General features: G+C 34.5%; 2 protein-coding genes across 12 annotated transcripts; both read left to right on the plus strand.

Annotated features, from left to right (window-relative positions):
• The first annotated feature begins 2134 nt into the window (after positions 1–2134).
• LOC142547698 (TNF receptor-associated factor homolog 1a) lies at positions 2135–10219 on the plus strand. 3 transcript variants are annotated; one of them, XM_075656092.1, is made up of 13 exons: positions 2135–2402; positions 3122–3319; positions 3644–3755; positions 3881–3969; positions 4054–4122; positions 4219–4348; positions 4984–5142; positions 5469–5817; positions 6321–6433; positions 7185–7332; positions 7659–8125; positions 8209–8401; positions 8564–10219. In XM_075656092.1, exons 2-13 carry the CDS (start codon positions 3142–3144, stop codon positions 10013–10015), a joined length of 3459 nt encoding a protein of 1152 aa, XP_075512207.1. In that variant the 5' UTR covers positions 2135–2402; positions 3122–3141; the 3' UTR covers positions 10016–10219. The 3 variants fall into 3 exon arrangements, with proteins under 3 accessions (XP_075512207.1, XP_075512206.1, XP_075512208.1); XM_075656091.1 differs by having other exon boundaries at positions 2135–2363; XM_075656093.1 differs by lacking the exons at positions 2135–2402; positions 3122–3319 and having other exon boundaries at positions 3639–3738.
• Positions 10220–15148: 4929 nt separating this feature from the next.
• LOC142547700 (uncharacterized) lies at positions 15149–25929 on the plus strand. 9 transcript variants are annotated; one of them, XM_075656096.1, is made up of 12 exons: positions 15149–15165; positions 15247–15302; positions 19044–19176; positions 19523–19982; positions 20069–20214; positions 20972–21175; positions 21253–21417; positions 21770–22168; positions 23837–23916; positions 24011–24374; positions 24842–25054; positions 25244–25929. In XM_075656096.1, the coding sequence occupies exons 3-12, from the start codon at positions 19132–19134 to the stop codon at positions 25571–25573; spliced, it is 2406 nt and encodes an 801-aa protein (XP_075512211.1). In that variant the 5' UTR covers positions 15149–15165; positions 15247–15302; positions 19044–19131; the 3' UTR covers positions 25574–25929. The 9 variants fall into 9 exon arrangements, with proteins under 9 accessions (XP_075512211.1, XP_075512212.1, XP_075512213.1 ...); XM_075656097.1 differs by lacking the exon at positions 15149–15165 and having other exon boundaries at positions 15192–15302; XM_075656098.1 differs by lacking the exons at positions 15149–15165; positions 15247–15302 and adding an exon at positions 18269–18500.
• The last annotated feature ends 622 nt before the right edge of the window (positions 25930–26551 follow it).

The raw sequence follows: 26551 nt of genomic DNA on the forward strand, positions 1-26551 counted from the left end.
TACTTTATTTAAAAATAATAATATTCTAACATCATTTCATAATTTTAATAAATTTGAAAAAATTAATATTTATGCAAAATTAAATTTATATATCTATATAATGTACGAGGGCCTTTTTTAAATACCATAAATGCCAAATACCAAATTTTTTCGAGTATGTCTCTTGTGAGACGGTTTCATGAATCTTTATCTGTGAGACGGGTCAACTCCACTGATATTCACAATAAAAAGTAATATTTTTAGCATAAAAAATAATATTTTTTCATGGATGATCCAAATAAAAGATCTGTCTCATAAAATATGACCCGTGAGATCGTCTCACACAAGTTTTTGTCAAATTTTATTTAATAAGAAATTTATATTAAAAAAACCTATTTTAGTAAATTTGTAATGAATCTCTATCTTATATATTTTATCCACTTTAAATTTTTTTTAAATTTATAAGATTATCAAGTATTAGATAATGTTTACAACGGTATAAGCACGTCTGCAATGGAGTACTTGTATTTATTAAAAGAGTAAGTCTTTTGTGAGACGGTCTCACGATTCTTTATCTGTGAGAGATCAACTCTACCGCTATTCACAATAAAAAGGAATACTCTTAGCATAAAAAGTAACACTTTTTCATGGATGATGACCTAAATAAGATATATGTCTCACAAAATACGACCTGCGAACCGTCTCACACAAGTTTTTGCCAGATATCTAATGACTTCAAGATAAACTCGTTGGATCGTTAGAAGGCTGCTGGAAGCCTTGTCGGAGTATTGATCAATATTGCTGCAAGATTTTACTGGATATTATTCTTCAGTTACCAACTGCTGCTATAAGAGAAATTGGATCATCTCAAGTCAATAGTGTTAGTTTGTTTCGAGGTTGTCAAAAGACTTCATTATCAAGCTGCATTATCAACTTATCTCTGCACCCGCCATCAACAGACAAAGACTTATTGTACATCAGTCAGCCTACTCAAAAGTTAATCGAGAATGTTCTTAGATAAAGACAAAGTCTATTGCAATATTCTCTATCCTCAAACATGACTTAATAATCGTTATAGTGTCTAAGAGTATTCATTGTTTTTATGGTATATTTGGAAGCAAGACAATAATGACACATGACATTCTCTACATGCATGCCAGCTGATAGTACACAAGATGATCGCGTTTTCCGAAAAATGTTAACACTGGTAAATGTCGTGTATTTAAGAAATCATTTATTCGACATCGGAGACTACTGGTACTATTGAATCTCTGCATCATTTTGTGAAAATATTCAAGTCCTCGAGCACATTTACAAGCAACATCAAGCTGCTCAAAGTTTTTACTATTTCAACATATATTCAACTCTTTCCACACTTCTAAAATACTTTTATTATTTGTCTGTTGCCCTCAGCTTGATTGAGAATTGATTTAGTTGTTATCCCGGGTGAAGATTTATTGTTTTTTCAACTAAAATTTAAATTTTATATATATATATATATATATAGATATATATATATATAATCTTAATATAAATGTAATATTTGTTTTAGTATTGTCTAAAATCGAAAGAAAATATAACTCCGAGTACAAGAAATTATTATAAAACATCATAAACGTAAAAGTAATTGAAAATTTAACTGATCTTTAAAATTTCTAATCAAAATTTCCTATATTAATATACTTTTTTTTTTGCATAAAATTAATTAATATTAAAATGTTGTAACATATGCACATTGAATGCCGAGAAACACTAATTACTATCTAAAACATATATTTTGTTTTTTGTTGTTTTTTATTTTAAATTTATTTTTCTTCGGTTAATGGTACGATCAAGATTCTAAAAAACGAGAAACGTGACAAGACGTCAAGACCAAGGTTCAAATTTTACAAATTTAAACGTGTTCAGTACGGTTGTAAACTTAAAAAAAACATTTTAATATTTATTAAAATTTTGATTATCTCGAACCAATAAATAGACTAATATATATTATTATACTTGTTATTAAACGTAATAGTCGATTTTTAAAATTATTATTATTATTATTATATATGAAATTATTTTTAAATTTAATTTGGAAGAAATAATTGGGAATGGATAACAAATTATATATATATTTTTTAAATATTTCTGAATCAAATTTAAAAATTCCTTTGCTAGAGAAAGAAGAGAGTTCATTGTCAAAATTCTACCAAAAAACTAAAAAACCCTAACCCCAAATTAGGCAAACGCTTCCCACAATATTTATTGAGCAGATGTATATGGTCATACCGGAATCATATAAATACCCAATTATATTTTTCCAATTATATTTCCTCCGCCTCTCTTTTGCTGCTCTTCCTGTTTAACTCCTCAAATCTTTCTCTATCTGATATTTCTAATTGGTAAAACTGACGCACAAAGCCTCATTCTTTTTGCTAGGGGTGTGTTTGTTCTCTGTTTATCGATCTGAGGAGATTGGCCGTTTTCTGTTTTTATTCCATTAATTTTCATGGGTTTATTGATTCGGTTTTAAATTCATGTTCTTGTTTATTGTGGTAGGGATTGGGTGTTTCAATGGGACTGTTTTGGGATTATACCTAATTGATGTTCTGATGGGGGTTTGTTATTGATTGGGCTTACAGTTTGGAGTTGAGGGATTACTGGAATTTATTGATCACGTCGAGAAAGTTTAGGTGTTTTCTTGGTGGCTATTGATTATGTCTAATGGGAGTTGAGTTTATTTTTTGTTGCCTTTTTAATTTTTTTTAATTTTTTTTTATCGATTTGGGGATTCTGAACCAGGATGTTGTAAAATTCTCTTTTTTCTGATGTGGGTTTCTCGAGGTTAAGAAGTAAGAATGGAGTTTGGTTCGTTTTGTCAACTGCGATTGCAATTTTTTTTTGCTTTGGCTTGGTTAAGCCGTGCAATCTACATAGCAATTGAAGGGTTCTTTATGTTTTTTGGCAGCAAAATGTGCATCTTTTTACATTAGATACAATCCACCTTGCAAAAATTTCAAGTTTTATCAAATTAATTTGATTTAGAGCCTATTCTATTCTTTACCATCTATTATGATACTGTTTGTTGGGCGTCGAATTTCTTCACTTTCTTATATTTAGGTTTACATTTTTATGATGTTTTCTTTTATGTTGATTCAAGGTGGAGAAGGAGTGGGAGAAATGGCTGGGGTTGCATCCGAGGAACCGGTAGTGGGAAGATCAGTGGATGAAGTTCCAAATGGTCAGCAGCTATGTCAATCAGGGGAAGCATTGGTTGATTGGAGGTCTTCAGAGCATATTGAAAACGGGACTCCGTCTACCTCGCCCCCTTATTGGGATAGTGATGATGATGATGGAGGTGTACTGTTTTTTACTCTTAAATTTCTTGGCAGGGGAATGTGATTTCTTATCTAAATGTGATTTCTTATCTCTTGTTCTTGGCAGTTATGTTTCTTATCGACATGCTATCAATCGATGACCGAGTGAGATGCCTTTTAAACACTAGTTCTCCATTTAAAGGAAATAGATAAATGAAAAGGAAAGAACATTAAAAGTGACAACAAATGTCGGAAAGATTTTTGTCGCATTTTATGGAAGTAGTAATAGATGGTCATCATATTCTCGGTGAATACAACAACTCTGTCATCATCATTGTTAATTTGTATCTCTTCTTATGCTGCAGGACCAAAACCTTCGGAGTTGTATGGAAAGTATACATGGAAGATTGATAAGTTTTCACAAATAACCAAAAGAGAACTCCGGAGCAATGCATTTGAGGTTGGCGGATACAAATGGTATGTTCTATTGTCATAGTTTCGTTTAGTTTCGATTTTCTATATGTGTTTTAATATATCTTTTCAGTGAAACAGTGAAAGTGAAGGTTTCTATGACAATAATATACTTTAACCTTGATTGACAGGTATATTTTGATTTACCCTCAAGGCTGTGATGTTTGCAACCATCTCTCTTTGTTTCTTTGTGTGGCCAATCATGACAAGCTTCTTCCCGGTATGGTGATGTTTGTGATCATTTTGTCCACTAAATTAATATGTGGTTTGAAGTTTGTATCATGCGTCGCTTCCATACGAACAGGATGGAGTCATTTTGCTCAATTCACTATTGCTGTGGTAAATAAAGATCCTAAAAAATCCAAATATTCAGGTAATTGTTGGATCTTTATTATTCTTTCCTTTTTTTTGTGTAATTAATATTCTCATTCTTGTCGGACCAACCTTGAGGTGTTTTGAATACTTGTAGATACATTACATCGTTTCTGGAAGAAGGAGCATGACTGGGGATGGAAAAAATTTATGGAGCTATCAAAGGTGATGGATGGATTTGTTGACGCTGACACTTTGATAATTAAAGCTCAAGTCCAAGTAATAAGGTACCCCTATGATAGTTTTACTTTCATTATTTATTGTGGTTGATTGAGGATGGCAAGTGGCTGATGGATCATTAAAGAAGTATGATTAGATTTGCATATATGCTATTTTTCATCTACCTTTTAAATTAGGTTCACTTGTAATTTAGTGGAATATATTTACCCGAGCTTTGACAATCAAATCCAAGTGTACAGGTTAAGTACAACAATGGATGGGGATTTAAATTATGAATTTGAATATTTAACTGTCAGTTAACCACTGAAGAGAACCTAGAAACTGATGTCATTTGCTCTCAGTCTCGGCTCATATTCTTCCTGTGGTTATTATGTTACTATTCGTAAAGTCTTTTTCATTTCACATATACTTGCATCTGATTTAGCATGTTAGAGAACTCAATAAATGCTTTCTGCTGCCTGCGTTTAAGAGATATCTTTTCAAATATTCAAGAAGAGCAATGAAGATATAAAACAAAAATACTTATCAGTTTTTCATCCATCATGGTCAAATTGGACACACTTATTTGTAATATTTACTGGAAATGTGTTTTTTTTACCTTTTGGGGCGCCAGACTTCTCTCTTTTTTGTGCTTCAGATGGTAAATATTTTCAGAATTTAAAGCTGAACTGTTGATGTGCAGGGAAAGAGCTGATCGTCCATTCCGATGCCTCGATTGTCAATATAGGAGGGAACTTGTCCGAGTATATTTAACAAATGTGGAACAAATTTGTCGTCGTTTTGTAGAAGAACGTCGCGGCAAACTGGAAAAGCTAATAGAGGATAAAAATAGATGGGCAAGGTAATTTGTGCCTTTTTTTTGCATGGGCTCTTTCCTGCTTATACAATGGTTGACTGCTTTTTGCATCTTTTCTTCGGTCAGTCATTTTATAGCTTCACATTGAGACATGCTTGGAAGCCAATCAAGCTAGTTTCGACTACTTTGTTCTGACTCTACTTACTGTTTAGATAAGTAGAGTTAATTTTAGGCGAAAATTATGTCATGTATGTGATGCTCTTCTTGTCTTATTCCAATGAGTTTCGGCCCAGCTAAACTTTTGGAAGTTTAGCTGCAAGTTGATTGACCTTATGGCACAGTAAAGTATTTTGAACTTTTGATAATTTCAGCTTTAATGGTTTCTGGTTGGCTATGGACCAAAGTTCCAGGCGACGCATGTCTCGAGAAAAAACAGAGTCGATACTAAAAGTACTTGTGAAACATTTCTTCATAGAAAAAGAAGTCACATCTACCCTAGTCATGGATTCATTGTACAGTGGATTGAAAGCTCTCGAAGGCCAAACTAAGGGCAAGAAAAGCAAGGGAAACATTTCAGAAACAGAAGAATTACCAGTTCGTGTTATTTGCATCGAGAAAGAAACACTTGGGTTGGTCGATGATGTGTTGCGGCTGATTGAGAGGGCTGCTGTGGAACCTTTACCTCCAAAGGATGACAAGGGTCCTCAAAATCGTACGAAGGTGAGTAGTACCATGATGCACAAGTATCTATGGTTTGCCTATCATGCACCCATCGATTTTCCTTTTCAGCAGGGTATACGAATTAATCACAAATTTTACTCTTGTTTCTTATGTGATTGTATGGATCACATTTGATTTTTCTTAGTACGTGAAATGCTATTTACAAACTGAGATGGGTAAAATTCTACTTAGTGTGGCAATGGACCATCCCCATCAGTAGACAACTAAATATACTCACGGGATTTTTTAATAAAGCCTAGTGACTGTAATCAAAACAAGATCTGTGGCCAGTGACCTTTGATAGAATGTTATTTACTGTGGTAGGCATGACTTAGAAATAATTTCTTAGCCATGGTTGTCTGTTATATTTAAGCATTTATTTGATGGTTATATCTTTATTTTTATACTTCCACAAAATATTTGCATCAAATCATACTTACTTTGGCTGTACTTTCTTGTTAAATGAGCATATTCTGAATCTGATTCTAGGTCTCTTGTTTTAGGATGGGGCTGCTGGAGAGGAATTCAACAAGGATTCTATTGAACGTGATGAGAGGCGGCTTACTGAATTGGGTCGTCGGACCATTGAGATATTTGTCCTTGCTCACATTTTCAGGTATTTCCTTTCTGATAGACCGATGTCCATTTTAGACCACTTTGGTATTGCCGATATTTCAGCTTTCAACTGTGTATTATTAATGATACTTTAGGATATTTATATTTGTCTTTTTTCTGTAATGCAATTAACAGCCTAAAGTTCCCCACACTAGATGTAGGATGGTTCCGAAAGAAATTATGACATAATAATGCTAATTTTCTGATTTTTTAAGCACTCCTCTGATTTAAGAGATGTTATTTGATTGTTTCAATCTTTGTGGTTTTGATTGATCTATTTATTTGTAAATAATTGTCTTTAGATCCATGAATGTTCTGGACATTGATTGATGTTTCCGAACGTATTGACTTGGAATATTTTATTCTCTCTATGTTTTGGAGCAGAAAATTATACCTATGGATTCTTAACGCCTGTAAATAATTAATTGCTATAATATATTTTCAACTCCCATGCATACAAGTTCAGATAAAAAAGGACCTGGAATTTTTGAAAAGTTGGAAATGATCGGAATTTTCAAGTTTATAAGTTAATACCAATAGTTAAAGATGCCAGACACCTGTCATTTAAGTAACTTTAAAAAGATCAAGAAGAAGCAATTGAGGAGCTCAATTAGCATTCATCTTTACTTATGCTTGTTAGAGTGATTTGATGGAGTAGGTTAACCCAAGCTCTGATTGTCACTGCAATAGTTTTTTTGAATCAGTAATGGTCGGGTCAGCCAGTTTTCTAACTATTTTTGTTGTTGCTGCAGTAAAATTGAAGTTGCGTATCAGGAGGCTGTTTCTTTAAAGAGGCAAGAGGAACTCATTCGTGAAGAGGAGGCAGCTTGGCTTGCTGATGTCAAGCAGAAAATGAAACGCAGAACAGGGGATAAGGAGAAGAAGTCTAAAAAAAAGCAGGTTTGTTGAAAGTGCTTCACACCCAGCGGCATTAGCCACAACCAATTCTTTTTTTGAAAGTCAAGTTTATGATACTTAAATGAGATTGAATATTCTTTTTTCACCGCCAAGATGTTGTGCCCCTTGTGCAGAATTTTAGATTGAAATTTTGTCATAATACCCCCATATTTACTGGTTTCTTACAATTTGTTACTTTTGGTGAATTGGGGAAAGAAAAGTAAAGGTCCTCCCGTTTTGTTTTGTGTCTTGATTACCTCGAGAAAGGGGGAAAGTGTTATTAAGTTTTTGGTGAAACAGAAGGAAATCTTGAGAAATTTTATATTCAGGCCAAGCAGAAAAGGAATAATCGCAGAGTAAAAGACAAGGGAAAGGATGAAAAGCCTGATGTGAACGTGCTAGACAAGACTGAGCAAGATATTACTAACATTTCAAGAAAAGGATTATTAAATATTGAATCAGAAGCGGCACTTGAAAAAGTTGATGCAGTGGAAGATGTGTCTGACGTGTCTGACTCTGCCGATTGTGTTCCTGAATTACTTACACCATATTCAGAAGACCGAGATTCGAGTCTTGTTAATTGCGGTGCTGACATTTCTGAAGTGCATCCTCCCACAGTAACAAGCATTAGCATTTCCGGGCTTTCAAGTGGACAGAATGGAACTGAAGCGACAAGTCTATCTATGGTGGATGATAGCTCATCAACGTGTTCCACTGACTCGGTTCCTTCTGTTATGACAAGTTTTCCTCGCAATGGCAATTCTAGCAACCACAAAACCAAAAAATTTTCAAGCAGGTAAGCATTTCTATGTTACTATTGACAGGATTTTTCACCTGGTATTATGGTTAATATCATGGTTTGTTGCTTCAACTTTGCAGTGGCAGGAACCAACAACGCAAAGTGACTTCTGAGTCGAGTGTGTGTGTTAATGTAGAACTAGGAAAACTAACTGAAACAGTACGAGATGTGAACAGTGCTTCACGAAATTCCAAGACCATTGAATCTACTCCTAGAGCTGCTGTAAATGCTTTGCAGGACAGTGCTAGCTTGACCGAGCGACATATTGGGAAGGTTTTTCTTCAATGCTTCATCCATGTTATTTTATTTCAGAAAAAATAAAAAAAAGTATTTTTTCCAGATTTTTACTGGTTTATGAGCACCCAACCTAAAGTTTTTCTATGGCTTCTCCATTTTCGACTCTTCCGTCCTCACTAATCTTGGTGTTTATTATAGCAGGAAGTGCATGGAAACCTCAGAGTCAAAAACGTGGTTGATATGGAAGTGTCTGGGGATCAGACAGCTTCTGTGATGTCACCACCCCGGAGCCCGTCTAGAAGCACTCGATCTATTGCTCCTTTGAAGTTGGAGTCTAAGATCAAAGCCGCGAGTGATCCAATTGTTGTCAAGAAACTGTCTTTGGACAGTCGTAAACAATCTGACAGATCAACTGGCATGGCAAATTCCGCTGAAATTGCTGCCACTTCAAAACGTGAATCTCAGAAAGTTGCAACTTCAAAGCATGTAGAAAATCCATCTGCACATCAAGTACCCGTTTTGAGTGAAAAACCTCCTACACAACAACCCATACGAGTCACAGCTGAAAGGCCCTCTATACCTCAAATGCCTGTCGTATCAAGGCCTTTGAGCACTCCCATATTTCCTGCCCCTAGGCCTGCCGTTTCCAAGGTTTCTGTCGTCCAGACGGCTCCTGTATTGGCACGTTCAGTTAGCGCAACTGGTCGGCTTGGTCCGGAAGCTACTGCATCTTCAAGCCAGAGTTATGTTCCTCAGTCCTATCGAAATGCAATTATGGGGAGCCATGTTCCTGCAAATTCAACTGCTTATAGTCAAAGTCATTCAGCAAGTTCACTGGTAAATGCATCACATTCATACTCACAGGCACCGGCCCTGGTGTCAGCACCATTCTTTTTACCACACAACTCTGAGAGGATCGATTCAAATTCAATCAGGCCAAGCTTTCCATATGGAATACCGAATCATCTTGATATGATCCCAAATAGACCCGTGTGGATGGAAACTTCTCAAAGGGATAACAGGAACCTAAGTACTGATCGTCCTTTGCTACTTAATGACATGCAAAGGTATGATTTGTACAACCCGATGCTCAGCAGATCACAAGATCATCCCTCATCCGAACTTCCAGCCAGCACATCTGGCCGTCAAAGCCGTGGATTGGTGGATGAATTTCCGCACATAGACATTATCAATGACTTGCTTGAAGATGAACAGGGAATCGGGATGGCAACCCAATCGAACTCTGGCCATTCAGCTTTCAACAACGGTCCCCACAATCTAAACAGACAATTCAGCTTCCCGGGTTACCCCAGCATGTCCGGTGGCCTGAGCCAAACATCCGGCTCGAGTCAGTCTGAAAGAACCCATAATTATCTTGACACTGGATTTCAACGGGGATACTGTTCATTTTCTGGAAACCAGTATGATTCAGTTAGGGATATGATTCCCCAGGCAGGTCCACAGCCATACATAAATGGTCAGATTGATGGTTTGACACCTAACCAGTGGCCGATGGCTGGTTCTGATCCCCCCTATTCGAGCATCAGGAATGCAGATAACAGTAGCTATCCTTATCATATACTCGATTATCCTAACCACAATGTTGGTGTCAACGGGTACACAGTATTCCGGCCATCAAATGGACTTTGAAGTTATTTACAAAGCGAGTCGGTCTTAGATTTGGGTCGAGGGTTGCTACTTACTTTTGGTGAGAGATAAAACACTTTGTAAAGAATGATTCTGCTTTCTTTGTTCCATTTTTTTAGTTTTCTAAAATGTTGGGCTTAGTGGCCTTCGATCTTGACATATTAACTTGCAATTTTAGCTGTATCGGAATATTTGAGCTTCTTTTATAATATTTTGTGTTACTTCCAACTGATAGTACATGCAGAAAGCAATACAAAATGGAGTAAACTGTACATTTCTAGCTTGCACAGTTTGCTTCTTCGAATCCTTGTACGCAATAAATCATATGTACATGCTCAAGTAGAGTCCGACTCCATCGACTTTTTTGATGCTACATATAATTTTTCAATTTTCTTTCGAAAATATTTAGTCTTTATGTCAGAATTTTATTGTTTCAAGTTAAAAAGATAATTTTATTTCATATTTAAATATTCAAAACTCGAGTTTCGAAAAAAAAAACTAATTATTTTAGACTCGAATTCAACTCGAATCACAATTCAACCGGAACCAAGGAATCAACCTCTTGAGCTCTTCGAGCTAGTTTTGAAACTAGTCAGAAAACATTAATAAATATATTAAATTTCGCCAAATCCGGTAAATATAAGCATGATTTGAGTTCAATAATTTGAAATACCAAATAAACAACTATATGAACACCAACTCAAAGTGCTTTTCATAAATATTGCCCAATAATTTCTTTTACCTACTATTACAATTGATATGATTTTAATATAAAGTCATGAGGACGATGAAGAAGCCACCACAAACTCCATGATACATGTAGGATACGACGACTGCAGACGGGCACCACCACCACCGGAAAAGTGTTTCTACGTGCACTTACCGAAGCCACTGCCACCTATATATGTGCATGGAGAAGCTCCGGATGGTGGCACGGGACCTCGCGGAAGAGACCCTCCAGTCGAGCTTCTTTCTCCTGCAGGCCGGAATTTTGAGTTCTCCCGCAAAGCTAAATACTAGGTGCTAATCTTGAAAGCTTTTATTCACATTATGCATTAAAGAAAGTAAGCTCTGAAGCTAAGCTAGGATTTAGGCTGACTAAAAGAAGAAAGTCGAGAGAAAAGAAAAGAGATAGCCATTGATGCATGCCCCCCAAAGGCTTCGTACCATTTGCTTGGTGCAAAGTAGTGATCATCATAAAGAAACAAAGATAAAAAATGAAAAATGAAGATTTGGTCTTCTCAGACAAAATCATCTTTCTTGGGGTTACATGAAAACCCTAAGTTGGAAGTGGAGGAGGATGCCAATGAAAAGAGAATGAGTGGGTGCATGTTATTTATAGGCATGGGGATAAATTTATATATATGTATTTATAAAATTATTTTCTATAGTATACGTAAGTTTTATTTTATATATTGTTTTTTTTTAATTTATATGAATAGTAAATTTATATTATGAGGATTTGACTTGACCTATTTGTTTTATTCATTATTAATTAGTAATTGGTATTCTGACCTTAGACCTCTATTACGTACAAATTTGAATCCATACATCCCATATTGTCGATCTAAGGCAAAAACTTGTGTGAAATAGTCATATAGATCGTATTTTGTAAGACGGATATCTTATTTGGGTCATCCATGAAAAAGTATTACTCTTTATGCTAAGAGCATTACTTTTCATTGTGAATATCAGTATGGTTGACCCGTCTTACAAATAAAGATTCGTGAGACCTGTCTCACAAGAGACCTACTCGTCGATCAAATTAAGAAGTGGACATCCTATTTAATAGGAAGATAGGTAATTAGCCTTCGATTTTGGAATTGAAATTTTTGATTTCAATAAAAAAAAAAAAAAACCGAACTAAGATCAAATCATTTTGATCGATGATGATTCCGATTCTGTTACAGTATGATGAAAAAAATTAATGATATGTCCAACTAATTAATTTTAATTGTCTGAAAACTAAATATAAAATATTATGAAATTTTTTTATATAAAAAATAAAAATAGGGGAAATTTTTAATTCGTACAAACCAAGTAGTTTAAACTATATGAATTAAGTTATCTATGTGTAACGAAGTTTTTAAAACTTAATAATAATTGGCAAAAACTTGTGTGAGACGGTCTCACAGGTCGTATTTTGTGAGACATATTTCTTATTTGGGTCATGCATGAAAAAATATTACTTTTTATTGTGAATATCGGTAGGGTTGACTCGTCTCACAAATAAAGATTCGTGAGATCGTCTCACAAGAGACCTATGTCGGGACATCGTATTCTCACCCAAGACGCAGCAGAAGTTTAAAAATATTGTTCTTGGGCGTTGTATGTTTAGAAAATTCATTCATAGGGCGTTTAGAATTATATTGTGTTCTCAACGCTGGACTCCAAGCTATTCCGGTGTTTAGGCGGATATAACTTTTCTTGTAATTTCCTACGAACGGATCTTCAACTTTGATTGTCTAATTAGGTCTACAATCGAAAACTGTTTTCCTCTTTTGGTTTAAACTAGAAAATACAAATGATTTATGCGTTGAGACTGTAGCCTCCGAATTTCCAAAATCCGGAGACGAAGCGACGCAGCGGTGGAAGATAAAAAGTGGCCGAAATTTTCACACAAAATCCTACAAGGTGGCCGTGACTTTGTCTTTTAAAATGGGAAGATTTTTTTAATTTCGTGCTTATTGATTCTTAATCAATATTATGGATTCTTAATTCATAATTAAGTAAATCTAATTTGCTATTTTTCCAAAATTTTCTTCCATTCTTTCCTTAAGGTGATGGCCGTGACTTTTAAGGGGGAAAGGAAAGGAATTTTTGACTTTTATGTGAAAAAATTAATTTTTTTAATTATGAGTTCTAGTGGTGTACATATAGAGTAAGACTCCTAATCTAATTAGGAGTTCCTCTCCCACAAAGACTCTAATAATTACATTATATTTAAAATCTCATATAATTAATATATAATATATTTATTAACCTTTAATAATACATGATATAATAATATCATATAATCATATTTTATATCAACATATAAAATATATACATGTATATGTATATTAAATTAAATAACCATTATTTAATTTATAAATTAACTCTTTGGTTAATTTAATTTTAGACTCTTCTAGAACATATACGAGAATTTTGTATGTTAGTAGTCACAACTTCTAGCACAATCATTTAATTAGTAAATTTCAAATTCACAAAAAAATGATTCCGAACTCATTATAACCCCGATCGACGATCCGATAACGCCGATGTACCAAGGATACATATCTTGTTCATATAATGAAAATCCAAAATTTCGAAGATCATAATTTTCATTCAACATATTGGGAAGCTGCCAGTTTTAGTAAACTCCTTCATAAAACTTCACAAAACAGAGAGTTTCACTCTCCTTCTTTATTTAGCAATCATGTTAACTTCCATTTCTTCTAGCCTATGAAATCAGCTCATAAACTCCTTTATAATCTTCATGTTTGATCTCCATCAAACTATAGTCGCCAAATTCAAACTCCTTGAAATTTGACTATCTCAACGAGAACACAGAATTCGATACTTGTGTGACTCTTAATGGTTCAAGAATACAGCTAGCCGTGGGTTCACATATCCATGTGATTCAGAATAACATTTATTCTTATTCGGGTTTACCATAGTTAACCTCATTTTTTTCATCAACTCCTTGATCAAGAATGTCAGAACTCATTTATGATTGTACATATCATATCATAGTAAGAGCGTCTAGTAGCATCACCCCATGATAACCTAGGTATCACTGATAGTGCATGCAAGAACCTTTAATCATGGTTAGCGTACAGTACAGTCCCTTCATGACATATATACCGGTCAAATATGCAACCATTGGCATATCGAGAGTTGCATATGAATTAGACAACAATGCGATTTATCTTTGAGTACTAATAGTGTCATGATATGTGCAACTAGGAAAACACCTTTCTCTAAAGCACATTTCTTGCTCTGGCCAGAGACTCCTTGCACTGTTAACTCATCAGATCACATATGATATCTTCATTCTCCCAGTATTTCGAAACTACACTCAACCTCGCCACCTGGTGACTCTCGATGGAGTCGGTAAACGGATCAAAGTGCATGCTAGTACGCATAGCCCTTACATTGTCTCGGGTCAAATGACTTAATGATGTACAACTATAATTGCAGACTATTCCACTCGATAAGTGGAAACCACATGGATAGTCCGAGCCAGGGTTGTTCAGTGCATAATCATATGATCACTCATCTGTGTGAATGGACATCTCCATGCCATTGCCAATGAAACATGACGTTTACATCACAGATGCTTCTTTCAAGCTCGAGCTACCTTTATCCTTGTTTTAGGCTGCTGAATCGACTCAGAACCTGTTTAGAATATACGGTACACTTCCTAATGAGTTCCATGATCTTACGTTGCGACGCAGACCTCATGCTACCTATTGTATATTCAAGAACTTTATTTATGCAGCTTGCATGAGTATACAGATAAAGTATAATGCCATAATCGAACGAAATCGTAAAATATTATTAAAATAAAGATTGTTTTACATTAGAGTCAATAAAACCCGAGCCACAAGTTGGCTTGCAAGACACGTACTCTAACAACCTACTCATAAAGTCTTTGGTTATGATTTCGATTATAGTTATTTCTTTGAAACCAAAAAACTGGTTTTGGTTGATATTCAAGAGATGCTTCTGTTTGAACTTTGAATGCAATTTTGCTCTTATCCATATAACCATCCTATTATTTTTTTATAGAATTTATTAAAAAAATCGAAATATACGTGATTCAAGTGTTACAAATGTGGATGTCTTTTCAAGAAAGATGATTATCTTATTGCTATATTAGCGACGGTTTTATCCGTCGCCTATTAAATTGAGCGACAGTTTTAAAAATCGTTGCTAGTAGCGACGGTTTAATTAAACCTTTTTATTACTGTCGCCCAAAGCGATGGTTCTGTAAAACCCGTCGCCGATCTAGATCTGCGACGGGTTATCAAAAAATGGTCGCTATTGACGACGGTTTAACTCAGAACCGTCGCTATTAGCGATGGTTTTAGCAAAAAGCGTCGCTATGATTCTATATATACCGAGTTTCGCGAACATTTTCTTTACGCGATTTTCGCCTTTCTTCTCTGGTAGTAACGAAAATCTATCAATTTTTTCACAGTTTCGGTTTTTTTATTTTGTACTAACATTTTTTCGTAATAATTTCGTAGATTTGCTCGTCGGTGCGATCTTTCAGTGTTACGTGGATCTACATGTATTCGTGCACGTAAGTTTTTTAAAGTGTTTTCTTTAAAGAAAATTTAATATTTAATTTTTGTATAGTAGTTTATTTATGAATTTTAGCGTATTATTTTATTTATGAAATTTAGCATTTATGAAATTTAGCGTAGTAGATTATTAATTTTGTAAATCATTGTTTTTTACTAGGTTTATCTAAACCGTCGCTTCCATTAAGTAACGGTTTTCTGAAAGACCGTCGGTTAATAAAGCGACGGTTTTGTAAATAAATGTCGCTAAATATAGCGACGGTTAACGTTAACCATCGCTATAATTTAGCTACGGTTATTGTATAAACGTCGCTTAAATGAGCAACGGTCTCTATGTAACCGTCGCGAATAGAAGCGACGGCGTATCTAAACCGTCGCTAAATAGCGACGGCCTGTTTATCTAAACCGTCGCTCAACACAGTCGCTATTTGTAACGGTTATTGAGAAACCGTCGCTATATGAAGACGACGCGACCTCCGGTTACGGACCACCAAACTGTCGCTACAACCGTCGTCTCACCGTTTTAGCGACGGTTTTATCGACGGTTTAAACCGTTGCTAGCCCCCTTTTTTTTGTAAGTGTCAACACATAATATATAGAAGCGTTTATTATTAGGTCAAAAACTATGGCTGTTAGTCAAGGCGAAACTGTGTTTCTTTAAACTTGTGGCTGCTAATGGGTCAGGCTGTTAGGCATGTGAGTCTGAGAAGGTGCGTGTCTATCTGTTGATTTTGTCACATATCACTTAGAGAGTAGTCTTACCCTTTCCTTACCGTGGGCCCTGTTGCTAAGATCTTGTTTCACTATTTTACGGCCCACTTAGTCAACCAAATCAAGTGGCGCAACGTCAGCAGCTTGACGCATGAGAACTTCCAGGAGATCATTCATCTCAGGTACTATTCTCACTCATGCACGTTTAACCGAACATATAATAATCGAATCCATTTGCATCACATATCGATCTATTTCGTAATAAGACCATTATTGCACCTCAAAATATAAATATAATAATAATAATAATAATAATAATAATAATTGAATCCATTTGCAATTATTTCCAAAAATTAGGCTGACGTTCCAATGCATGACCTAATACTAGTGTCGAAAAACCAAGGGCATATAATAGTTGATTGATCGTCTAGATAAAATCTTTGAATTATGTATATAATTTTTAAAATGTTTTAAAATTTACCTTTGAAATATATTACATATTTTGAAATCGCTACTCTGACTCTAGTCAAAATAATAAATTTTGGAATAATTCAAAATATACTAGTTGACATTAAACTTTTAAAAATTTATTTTCAAATATCAAAACATTACAATCATTAAGTCAATTTGATTATTTCTAAAGAATAAATTTTGAAAATCGAGTTAATCTTAAAGATAAATGATATTAAATAATATGTACTGAGGTTTGAAAACTTTATTGTAAATAAATGTCATTAAATATAATTGATATATTAGTTAAACTAATTGCCAATGTTTTGCTTTTGACATTACATTTAATATTTGAAGAGGGAAACAAATTAATGAGACATTAATTGATTGGAGGCAAAGTCCAAGCTAATAATAAATTCTGACTAGGAATAATGTTGGATAAACAAAATTTGAATATTTATTCTATGTTGGGTGTGTAGACCATCGTTTCAAGGTTGAGTTAATAAATTGACCAGTCAATTAATTTTGTATAAAATGTGAAAATAACTCGAGCTGATACAATAAATATTTTGTTCAAATTGATAACAATGCATAAAAATATATTAAGAAAGTGAGAGAAGACTACACTATAAGACTTTGGTTTTAAAGACTATGTTGTACAAACTCACTTCAACTAAGCCACAACATCAGGTTAAAACTCATAGCATGCTTAGTAAGTCAGCACGACAAGCCCGAACTGACTATCGATCATCCAGACGATAAGCCTGGGGATCTACTATCGATCAACCAAAAGACAAACTTTCTTCAACTCTAGATTCTTCACTTATTCTTCTTCTCTGTACGAATAGAGCCGGTCTTGAAGATTGAATTTGCGCCGTTCCATACATGCAATGGAAATAATTTTTTGACATAAAAATAAAATTGTAATTCAAATAAGCTTATATAACACAATACACTTTTGATAGACTTTTAACTCAAAACATCATTTATTATACATCATTCTTTAATAATATAACTAGTAAAAAAATACTTTTGTAGCGAAAAATTATAGTTTAAACATAAAAAATAATTTTCATGTTAGAAATCTATTTCATAAAGTTGACCTGTGAGACAGTCTCAGGAAAGATATTGTGATATCATTGGTTTAGATAACAAGCCAAAAACATTTGAATGATGTTGATGGGTCAAATTTGAGTTTGAGAATTTCGTGATCCGATTCAGATTCGGATTCAATAAAATATTATGAGTTGGCAAAAACTTGTGTGAGACGGTCTCACGAGTCATATTTTGTGAGACAAATCTCTTATTTGGGTTAGCGATGAAAAATATTACTTTTTATTCTAAGAGTATTACTTTTTATGCTAAAAGTATTACTTTTATTTTGAATATCGGTAGGATTGACCCGTCTCACAGATAAAGATTTGTGAGACCGTCTCACAAAAGACCTACTCTCATGAGTTTTAGAATTTACGTTGAACGAGTAGGAAGAAATAAAATTTGAATAGTTGTGATTATCCGTATATTTCATGCAATCTTCAAAAGCCATTCTTTTTTTTTATTATTATTTAAAATTCTTCAATTTTTAGTCATTATTTTGTCTCCACTAAAAAAATAATTATAATTTTCGAATGTTAGTCCGAAACTTCAAAAATATTTTTCTTCGATATCATATTAAAAATATTATTTGTTATATTCCCAACCTATTTTCCGATAAATTTCTGTACTGGAAAATGAAAAAAATACTTAGTCATATATAATTCTCAATTTTTACCACATTTTTATTAATTTATTAAAATTTCATTGTTATTTTAAAAATAAAACTATAATAAAAATGAATTAGGGCAACTTGGATACGGCCTAGTTCGAACCAATCGTGACCAATCGTGAACCGGTTGGATTATATCAATCCGACCGAATTAAAATTGAACTATAAATAAATAAATAAATAAAACCAAGAAAAAGGGGGAAAAATCCTAGGCTAAAAAAAATATCAAATTTCATTGAACGGAAACGCGATTTCTCCTTCGAAATCGATTGTATGTAGTTTCTGATTCCTCATTTTGTAGTTGCCGTTCTGTTTTCTTTCTTAATCGATTGTAAATTTTGTAGGTCATGAACAATTGTTTGATTCCGCTTGTGTTTTTGTTGATAAAGTTTAGATTTTGGATTTCAAAATCGCTATTGATCTGCCAGATCAAACTTCTTTTGTTATTAATTGCTAAGTACAATATGATTTCTGCTACTTTTTCTGTTTAGGTCATGTATGGTGCCGGTGTAATGTAATTGCTTGCTATCGTTATCTTTAAGTTTATATTGGCGCTTAATCAGTGTGTGATTATACATGAACTATTTTGAGTTTAATTTTGTCGCATTATATGACTTGGATGTTTGTGTTTATCTTGTATATGTATTTGGAATGGCATATTCGATCATAGGATTGTGAGGTTGTTACCGTTGATAATCTTGTGAAGAAGCAAGCTATCTCTGCCCACACGGTGGCTACTACTAACTTCCCCCATCTCTTTTTCATAACTATATTGACCTGACTTAAATTACGCTTTCTGGGCTTTTTGAATTAGGAAATTTACTCCACACATTCCTCGAAAGAAGTTTTTACGGGATCCTTAATATTGGGAAGCCTTTTTGAGATTTCAATTTTGGGCGGAAATGTTTTCTGGACTTAAGTTCATACCTCGGGATCAGATCGACGAAGTAAGTTAAACTTTTCATTTGTTGTGTCAAGTTAAAGTAATTGTTTTGATTGATTGTATATTTGTGGTGACAGTTTACGCATATGCCTAGTATCTAAATCGAGTCGTATTTACTGTAATCCTTGTTGCAAGCTTAACATAGTGGAAATACTGCTAATTTTTTGTTGTGTTAATGTGGTTTCGAGAGTGTGTCATGATGTTTGTTGCAAGCTTAACATAGTGGAAATGCTGCTAATTTTCTGTTGTGTTAATGTGGTTTCGAGAGTGTGTCATGATGTTTCCTACTACTTATGTCATTCACCGAGTTTACCAGAACTTTAATTGTTAACAACTGTGTTGACATTTAGTCAAAAGATGGAGCCTTGGTTGATTCTATGAAGAAGAGAGGAAAATCTACCCATAGGCATGAAAAAAAGAGGAAAAATAAGCAATACTCCTGCAGTAGTTCTGACGAAGACCTAGAAATAATAAAAAGTGGATCTAGAAAGAAAAAGAAATGGTATGATTCAGATGAGGACTTGTCTTCTAAGTCCGAGTACAGTGGTAGTCAGAGTGAATCAGAATGTGATCAGAAGAAATATAGGATTAGGAAAAGAGAAAAGAAGAGGCACAATGACAGATCAGAGAGTGAGCACAAATGTCGGTTGAGGAAAAAGTCAATAATTGTAAGGAAAGAATATTCATCTGATGATGAATCTTTGGGTAAGTTAAGTAACAAAGAGAAACATAAAAAGTGGAGTAACAGTAGGCTGCAGGAGGTTGAGAATTGCGGAAGTGATGATAATCCCGTGGACCATGACTTGAATGGTAAGTTTTACTCCATTATTTAATACTGTCATAATGTCTAATATTTATGATTTTAAACATGAGTCTGCTTTGATATGTTAAATCAGATGGCAACAGAAGTTCTCAATTAGGCAATGATAATGTGAGAAAAGAAATGGGATTGGAATGGATGCTACTCCAGCCAAAAGACGGTATAGAGAAGACTTGTAATAAAGCAACTCGAATTGAGGCAGAGGAAGCTCCGGCTAAAGTGGTGAGCTTATAAAATTTTGCAGGTCTCTGTTGTGACTCCACCACAAAATAAGGTGTTACATTGCGTTGGAAACCTTTGTATATATTGTTGTTTGTAAAACCCAGAAATAGCCTAACTTGTAAGCACTCGCCTTCTCTTTATGGCAACATGCCTAGTCCAATCCCTATCATGTTACATGTTTGTTTTCTAAAATATGTAATCTAACCCCCCCAAAAAACCCCCACCCCTACAACAAAGGAATCAAAATATAAAATGCTTACATCTCATGTGGATCTCCGGGTTATAATTGTTTGATTGAATTGGAGGTGTTCACGGTTGAAAAATATTGTTCTGGGTTATAATTATGTAAATTTACCAAAACAAGAAGCTTCCTCTTCTATTTCCATAAAATTTCGCAGTGGTCGGTCCTAGTTCTGTTATGTTTGCTTTTGGCCCTACCTCTTCTAAGGATTTGTTTGTTTATTTCCTTTTTACGTACCATGTTTTATGTGCTGGAAAGAATAGAATAGTTTTTGACATTTTTAATATTTTTTAAACTAATGCCTTGACCTTTTACTTTGTCCATATAAATAACTGCTCATTTGTGTTTCTTTCGCGGGTGCAATTTTGTCACTTGTATCATCAACATTGTAGTTTTTTGTGTGAAGGATGCCAAGATTTTTGTATTTTTGTAGAGAAATTTTCTAGTTTATGTCTTGATGATAGTGTTCACCTTTTTAATTTTTTGGCTTCTAACTAAAGTTTTCACTCTCTTAAGATAAAGAAGGACAATCCCAGGGAACTAAATCCTTATCTGAAAGATAATGAGAGTGGTTATCCAGAAGAAATGGAAAGGATAAAGACTGAAGGCAAACAACTTTTATCTTCTTCAATTGTTGGCGATGGAGGTGCCAGCTGGAGGCTTAAAGCTTTGAAAAGAGCCCAAGAGCAAGCAGCTCGTGAAGGAAAGAAACTCCAGGAGGTATTGTAGTATGACCTGATTACATAACAATTTATTGACTATTATCGTTTCTTCTTAATCTATTAGTTCGTCAACAGGTTGTTGAAGATCGTTGGGGTTCTATGGGTCAATTGGCCGCATCAGTGGCTTCTCGTAATGTTGCACCGACTCTTGCTCATCTGCATGCCATAAAGAAAAGGAAAGGGTTGGTAAAGGAGGAACGAGGTAATATAGCTGAAGAAATTGGTAGATCCACCCAGAAGGTAATGATCCACCAGATCTCAAGATATTATTAAAGCTAGTTTGTAGATGTTGTATAATCATTCAAATCACATTTAATATTTTCATCATAGCAAAGTTATGGTATTTGGAACCAAGTTATTATGATTTTGTTTCCTTCTTTTTGTCCAATCTAAAATGGCTGTTCACTCTCAACTATGTTGCATGAATCGGCAAAATAACTTGTTACATTCTCTTACCACTATAAGTCAAATAAAAATAGTCTTTTCGCCTTTTGAAAGTTGAAACTACATTCAAATATTGTTTTCATCATTAGCCAAGGTCCTGAAGAAAGATGATTTCTTAACACTGACTCTGTCTTTGCATTGCTATCAGGATTCTGATAGGAGAAATGGGGAAGATATTCTCCCTCGACATAAAATGAGAGTTCCCAAAGTTCACGATTCTTTATCTTGGGGGAAGCGGGGACATAAAAATCTATCAACTGAGGATACTGCTCTTGTCTCTGCTGCTATGTCGGAATTAAATAAATTCTCCAATGATGGAAGTTTCATGGATAAATTTGTGCCCCAGAAAGATGCTAATTCTGGTGGTCGTGGTAATTCTTCATCTCAAACTTTTGAACACAGAGTAGAACATAAATCTGTTAAATTTGAAGACGAGATAACAACAGAAGATGTATCAGTGAAGCCATCAATTAGTGCTAATCAGTTGGCTGCCAAAGCCTTGCAGCTTCGAATGAAAGGAAAACATGAGGAAGCAGAAGAGCTGCTGGTATAAATTGATGCTTTTACTATTGTATTTTCTTGTCTACATTGAATGCTTTACAAATTCCCTGGCATTCCCCTGAAAAATTTCCTGAAGGTTATTCACATATGATATTTCTCAAATTTGTACATGGAGACAAACATGTGTCTTCAAGTGTTGTTGATGTTTTCCTCTGCTGCAGTCAATGTTTGACTCAGATATGGCTCACATTAAGAAATTTTTTCAACTTGCTTCCTTATATAGTTGGTTTTATTATCTATGATTCCGGTGCTCATTGAATTCTCATGGTCATGAATATAGATCTTCCGACATTTCTAAAGGTGGTGTGTTGTGCAGATCTACATGCATTGTTTGATTAGGAGTATGAGAAGAACACTGGCGTCTTTGGAAGATTTACATATTTCATTCTTTTGAAATGAACAAACTCAAACTGTGGGAATAAGTTAAAATGCTAATCATGAAGGACCCCCCTCTTATTTACATGTGCTATTGGTTAGGATGAACAAGGAGAAAGATATATTGCAGTTGTGATTGGAAGTATATTTTATATCCGTTTGATTGATTTAGAAAGAGTTGTTAGATAATTGTACAGTATTTCTTATTCTTATGGACTCTAGTAGTCTAGTATCTATATTCTGCATTAAAGCTGGATGTTGCTCTAGAATCATCAGGCAGCTGTTTTCTGTTCTGTGCGTTGTTTGACACAAGTCGGATACAACATCAGCATGTGTCCAACATGGTTGCAACTGTTTTATAAGAAGAAATGAGTATTCAAAGTTGAGAGGTAGGACAGGGCTGTACCCTCGTTTGAGACATTTTCAAGTAAATTTCGAAGAAAGAAAACTGAACTGGAGTGAAGAAGGAAACTAATTCACTTATCAGTGCATCAATTTTAACTTGTGATAACTATGTTTCCATATAAAAGATTTCTCGAATGTTTGCCATCATAATAGAAGCAAAATAGAGAATGGATTTTCTCAAAGATCCGTCTTTTGGTCGGTGACTATAGTTTACATAGGTCCAGCTTTTGTGGTGGAGGAGGAAGGAAGAAGTGTTACACTGATGAATGAGAAAACACTAGGGGTCTGAGTAATTATAGGTGGTATTTGTAGGTTAATGGACCAATAAGCAATTCTAAAATTAGTATTAGTGGTCTATTTCAATATGTAGGCTTTTATTTAGTGATGCCTGTATTTTTTAATTATTTTCGTTCTTAGCTAATAATATTAAAATGTTGATTCAATTTTGTTATTAATAATATATAAATAAAATAAAATATTCAGCATGTCATTGCCATATGTTTCCCTAATCGTGAAAATTTGTTGGTTTGGCCTTATCTGCATCTGTGTCTTGTTATGTCACCGTGTCCGTGTGTCATTGATGTTACTCTTATTAAGTTGGTTTACATACTCCATTGTGGGCAGTAAGATATGTTGCCTTAGCTTATCTTCCCCATATTGTGAGATATATCAATTCTCCGTTTTCATTTTTTTGGGAATGATTTGAAGGGTGCTTATCTTGCATACGCCCTTGCAGTAGTAATACAAAAATGTCGGTGAGTAAGTAATGCAGCTTTTTAGTGTTTGCATCCTCCCTTTTTTAAGAAACTTGAATGTGATTTCTAGAACCCGTGTGTTAAGCAATCTGATTTGTTTCTATTTCATTCTTAATCAGAAAGAAGCTGAGAAGATGAAAGTGAAGCACGATACTGAAAATTCGTCTTATAAAATGCCAATTGATGGAACCACAAGCCGGTAATGTACCCTAAAAATAATGTCTAATATTGCGGTTTTATATCTTGTAATTCAAAATCTTATATTCCTCTCTCCACCTGGGTATTATGTTTAGGTGCATCCTGCACGATGTCTCTTCAAGTCAAAAGAAAAAAGAGGAGGATGCCGATTTGAATCTAGCTAAAAAAATAATGTATAATCACCGGTTCAGCATATCCAGTCAGGCAGATGACGAATATGATTATGATGATGGTCCTAGGACAAAGACTCGGAAGAAAGGAGGGGGTGATAACGGTAAATCCTCGGAGATAACTAATTCTGCAAAGCGCTTCATGACTCAACAGGACCGCTGCCAGTTCTGTTTTGACAATCCAACAAGACCCAAGCATCTGGCCATTGCCATTGCAAACTTTACCTACTTGTCACTGCCTCAAATGCAACCTATTGTCGCAGGTCATTGTTACATCGTGACCTTGCAGGTATACTCGTATGTTTGTGTAGAAAATATGTGTTTTTTTTTACTCTTTCCAATCAGAAGTGTTCAACTTATTATACTTGTACTAATTGGGTTCTGATCTATCCTGAGATATTGTCGTTTTAGTGCAATTTTTCTGTGTGTTAAGCCGCGTCTCTTCTTTTTCTTTCGTGTTCTGGATCTGTTGGCTTCATTCTTAACTATTGTTTCTGCATTCATATAGTCAGAGGACTCCAAATACACTTTCAACTAATGTTGAAGAATGTGTTTAGTGTCGTGTTAATGAGAATACAATATCAAGTGTCCAGTTGCTTTCCCTTTTGCATAATTCTATAAATTTCCGCTATTGTAAGTAGTTAACCGCTCTTTTACCTGAGAAAGGAGATGGTTACATGTTCTATTGTTTTGTGATAAAATGTGATAAATGGAGACGACTTAAATTGTTGTTTTCCGGCCTTTTCACCTGTGCAGCATGAATCTTCCACAAGAACTGTTGACGATAATGTGTGGGATGAAATTCGAAACTTCAAGAAATGCTTAATAATGATGTTCTCAAAGCAGGAAAGGGATGTTGTTTTTCTTGAGACAGTATTGGGTTTGGCGCGTCAAAGGCGCCACTGTTTGGTAGAGTGTGTTCCTTTGCCTCGGGAAATCGTAAAGCAGGCACCTGTTTACTTCAAGAAGGTCAGCTCGTCTGGCATGAACTTTCGTGAACGCTGATTTTCCTTGCAATAATAATCTGAAAGTTAATCTTGAAAGGAATAAAAGGATCATTTCTTAAGATTTTTGTTTTCCCGTTTTTCGCACTGTATAATTCTTGAGATTTATACGCCTATCAGAGAGTATAATCTTGTAGATTCTTGTTTTTTGCAGGCAATTGATGAAGCTGAAGATGAATGGAGCCAACACAACGCCAAAAAGCTCATCGACACGAGCGTCAAAGGTCTACGAAATTCAATTCCCAAGAATTTCCCTTATTTTCATGTCGAATTCGGCCTCGACAAGGGATTTGTTCATGTTATCGATGATGAAAAGGGTTTCAAAAGTAGCTTCGGCCTCGACATTATAAGAGGTATGTTACAATTGCCAGCAGAAGACATGCATCGACGCTGGAGGCACGAGTCTTTGGACAGGCAAAAACAAGCTGTTGCTAGTTTTGCCAGTGACTGGAAACCTTTTGACTGGACAAAGCAGCTCGACTAATTTTCAGTCCACATTCAATATCCGAGCAATCTTATATTTTCAGTCATCCCTGAGCATGATGACGACAACAACCACGTGATGATGCAAGAAGTGTCGTCCATATATGAAGGTTGGTGCCATGTTCATGTTGGTTCCATGTTATTATATTTCCAGCACTTCAAGTTGTATTTTTGTGGTTATTAAATGGAAAAAATTAAAAAAAAAAAACAGCCTGCATTTTACATGTGCGAGTAAAGAGATTTGTTCACCTTTTATTTCTAAAATTAAAGGATATTATAAATAGATAACATACACGATGGAAAAATGTTTAGCTTTAATTTGAATAAATGGAGAAAGTGATTTTTTTGATTGGTTGATATGTTAAGATGTAGTATGTATATTGAATAATTGGATCATTATGTGAATTAATTATTTCGGATTATATAAATTTTATTTGAAGTAAATCAAAATGACATTAATGTATATTCGGAATTCCATTTATAATTTCTTTATTTTTTTCTATGATCATATAAATTTTAGAGTAGATCTCTTGTGAGACGGTTTCACAAAGCTTTATCTTTGAGACGTGTCAATCCTATCGATATTCACAATAAAAAGTAATATTTTTTCATGGATGATCAAAATAAGATATTCATCTTACAAAATACGATTCGTGAGATCGTCTTACACAGGTTTTTGCTTAAATTTTATTCCGTTGATATTTATCTGATAATGCCCAAATTATCATCATTTTCTTTGTTCTTACCCTCAAATTTTTTGTTTGTTTATGCCTTGATTGTTTGTTTTTATCCAAATGATATTAAATGAAAATAATATATAGAAATTTATTATTTATTGAACCATCTCATCGTTTGGTTGATTGGCTCAAGTCATATTTTCCTACTTTTAGTCAATAATTAATATTCAAAACTTGTTTGGCTACTCCTTCCTTTTCCAAAAACTATTTCCCACATGTTTTTCAAAATTTAGAAGACCGTG

The sequence above is a fragment of the Primulina tabacum genome, chromosome 5 (assembly GCF_025594145.1).
Source record: "Primulina tabacum isolate GXHZ01 chromosome 5, ASM2559414v2, whole genome shotgun sequence".
NCBI lineage: Eukaryota > Viridiplantae > Streptophyta > Magnoliopsida > Lamiales > Gesneriaceae > Primulina > Primulina tabacum.

What these genes read in the sequence shown, in the direction of transcription:
- LOC142547698 (XM_075656092.1), top strand. Translation starts at nt 3,142, where the DNA reads ATGGCTGGGGTTGCATCCGAGGAACCGGTAGTGGGAAGATCAGTGGAT. An exon ending in GAGGTTGGCGGATACAAATG is followed by an intron (nt 3,756 to 3,880) that starts GTATGTTCTATT and finishes CTTGATTGACAG; the next exon opens with GTATATTTTGATTTACCCTC. An exon ending in ACCAAAAAATTTTCAAGCAG is followed by an intron (nt 8,126 to 8,208) that starts GTAAGCATTTCT and finishes TCAACTTTGCAG; the next exon opens with TGGCAGGAACCAACAACGCA.
- LOC142547700 (XM_075656096.1), top strand. Translation starts at nt 19,132, where the DNA reads ATGTTTTCTGGACTTAAGTTCATACCTCGGGATCAGATCGACGAA. An exon ending in CTCGGGATCAGATCGACGAA is followed by an intron (nt 19,177 to 19,522) that starts GTAAGTTAAACT and finishes GTTGACATTTAG; the next exon opens with TCAAAAGATGGAGCCTTGGT. An exon ending in AGGAAGCTCCGGCTAAAGTG is followed by an intron (nt 20,215 to 20,971) that starts GTGAGCTTATAA and finishes CACTCTCTTAAG; the next exon opens with ATAAAGAAGGACAATCCCAG.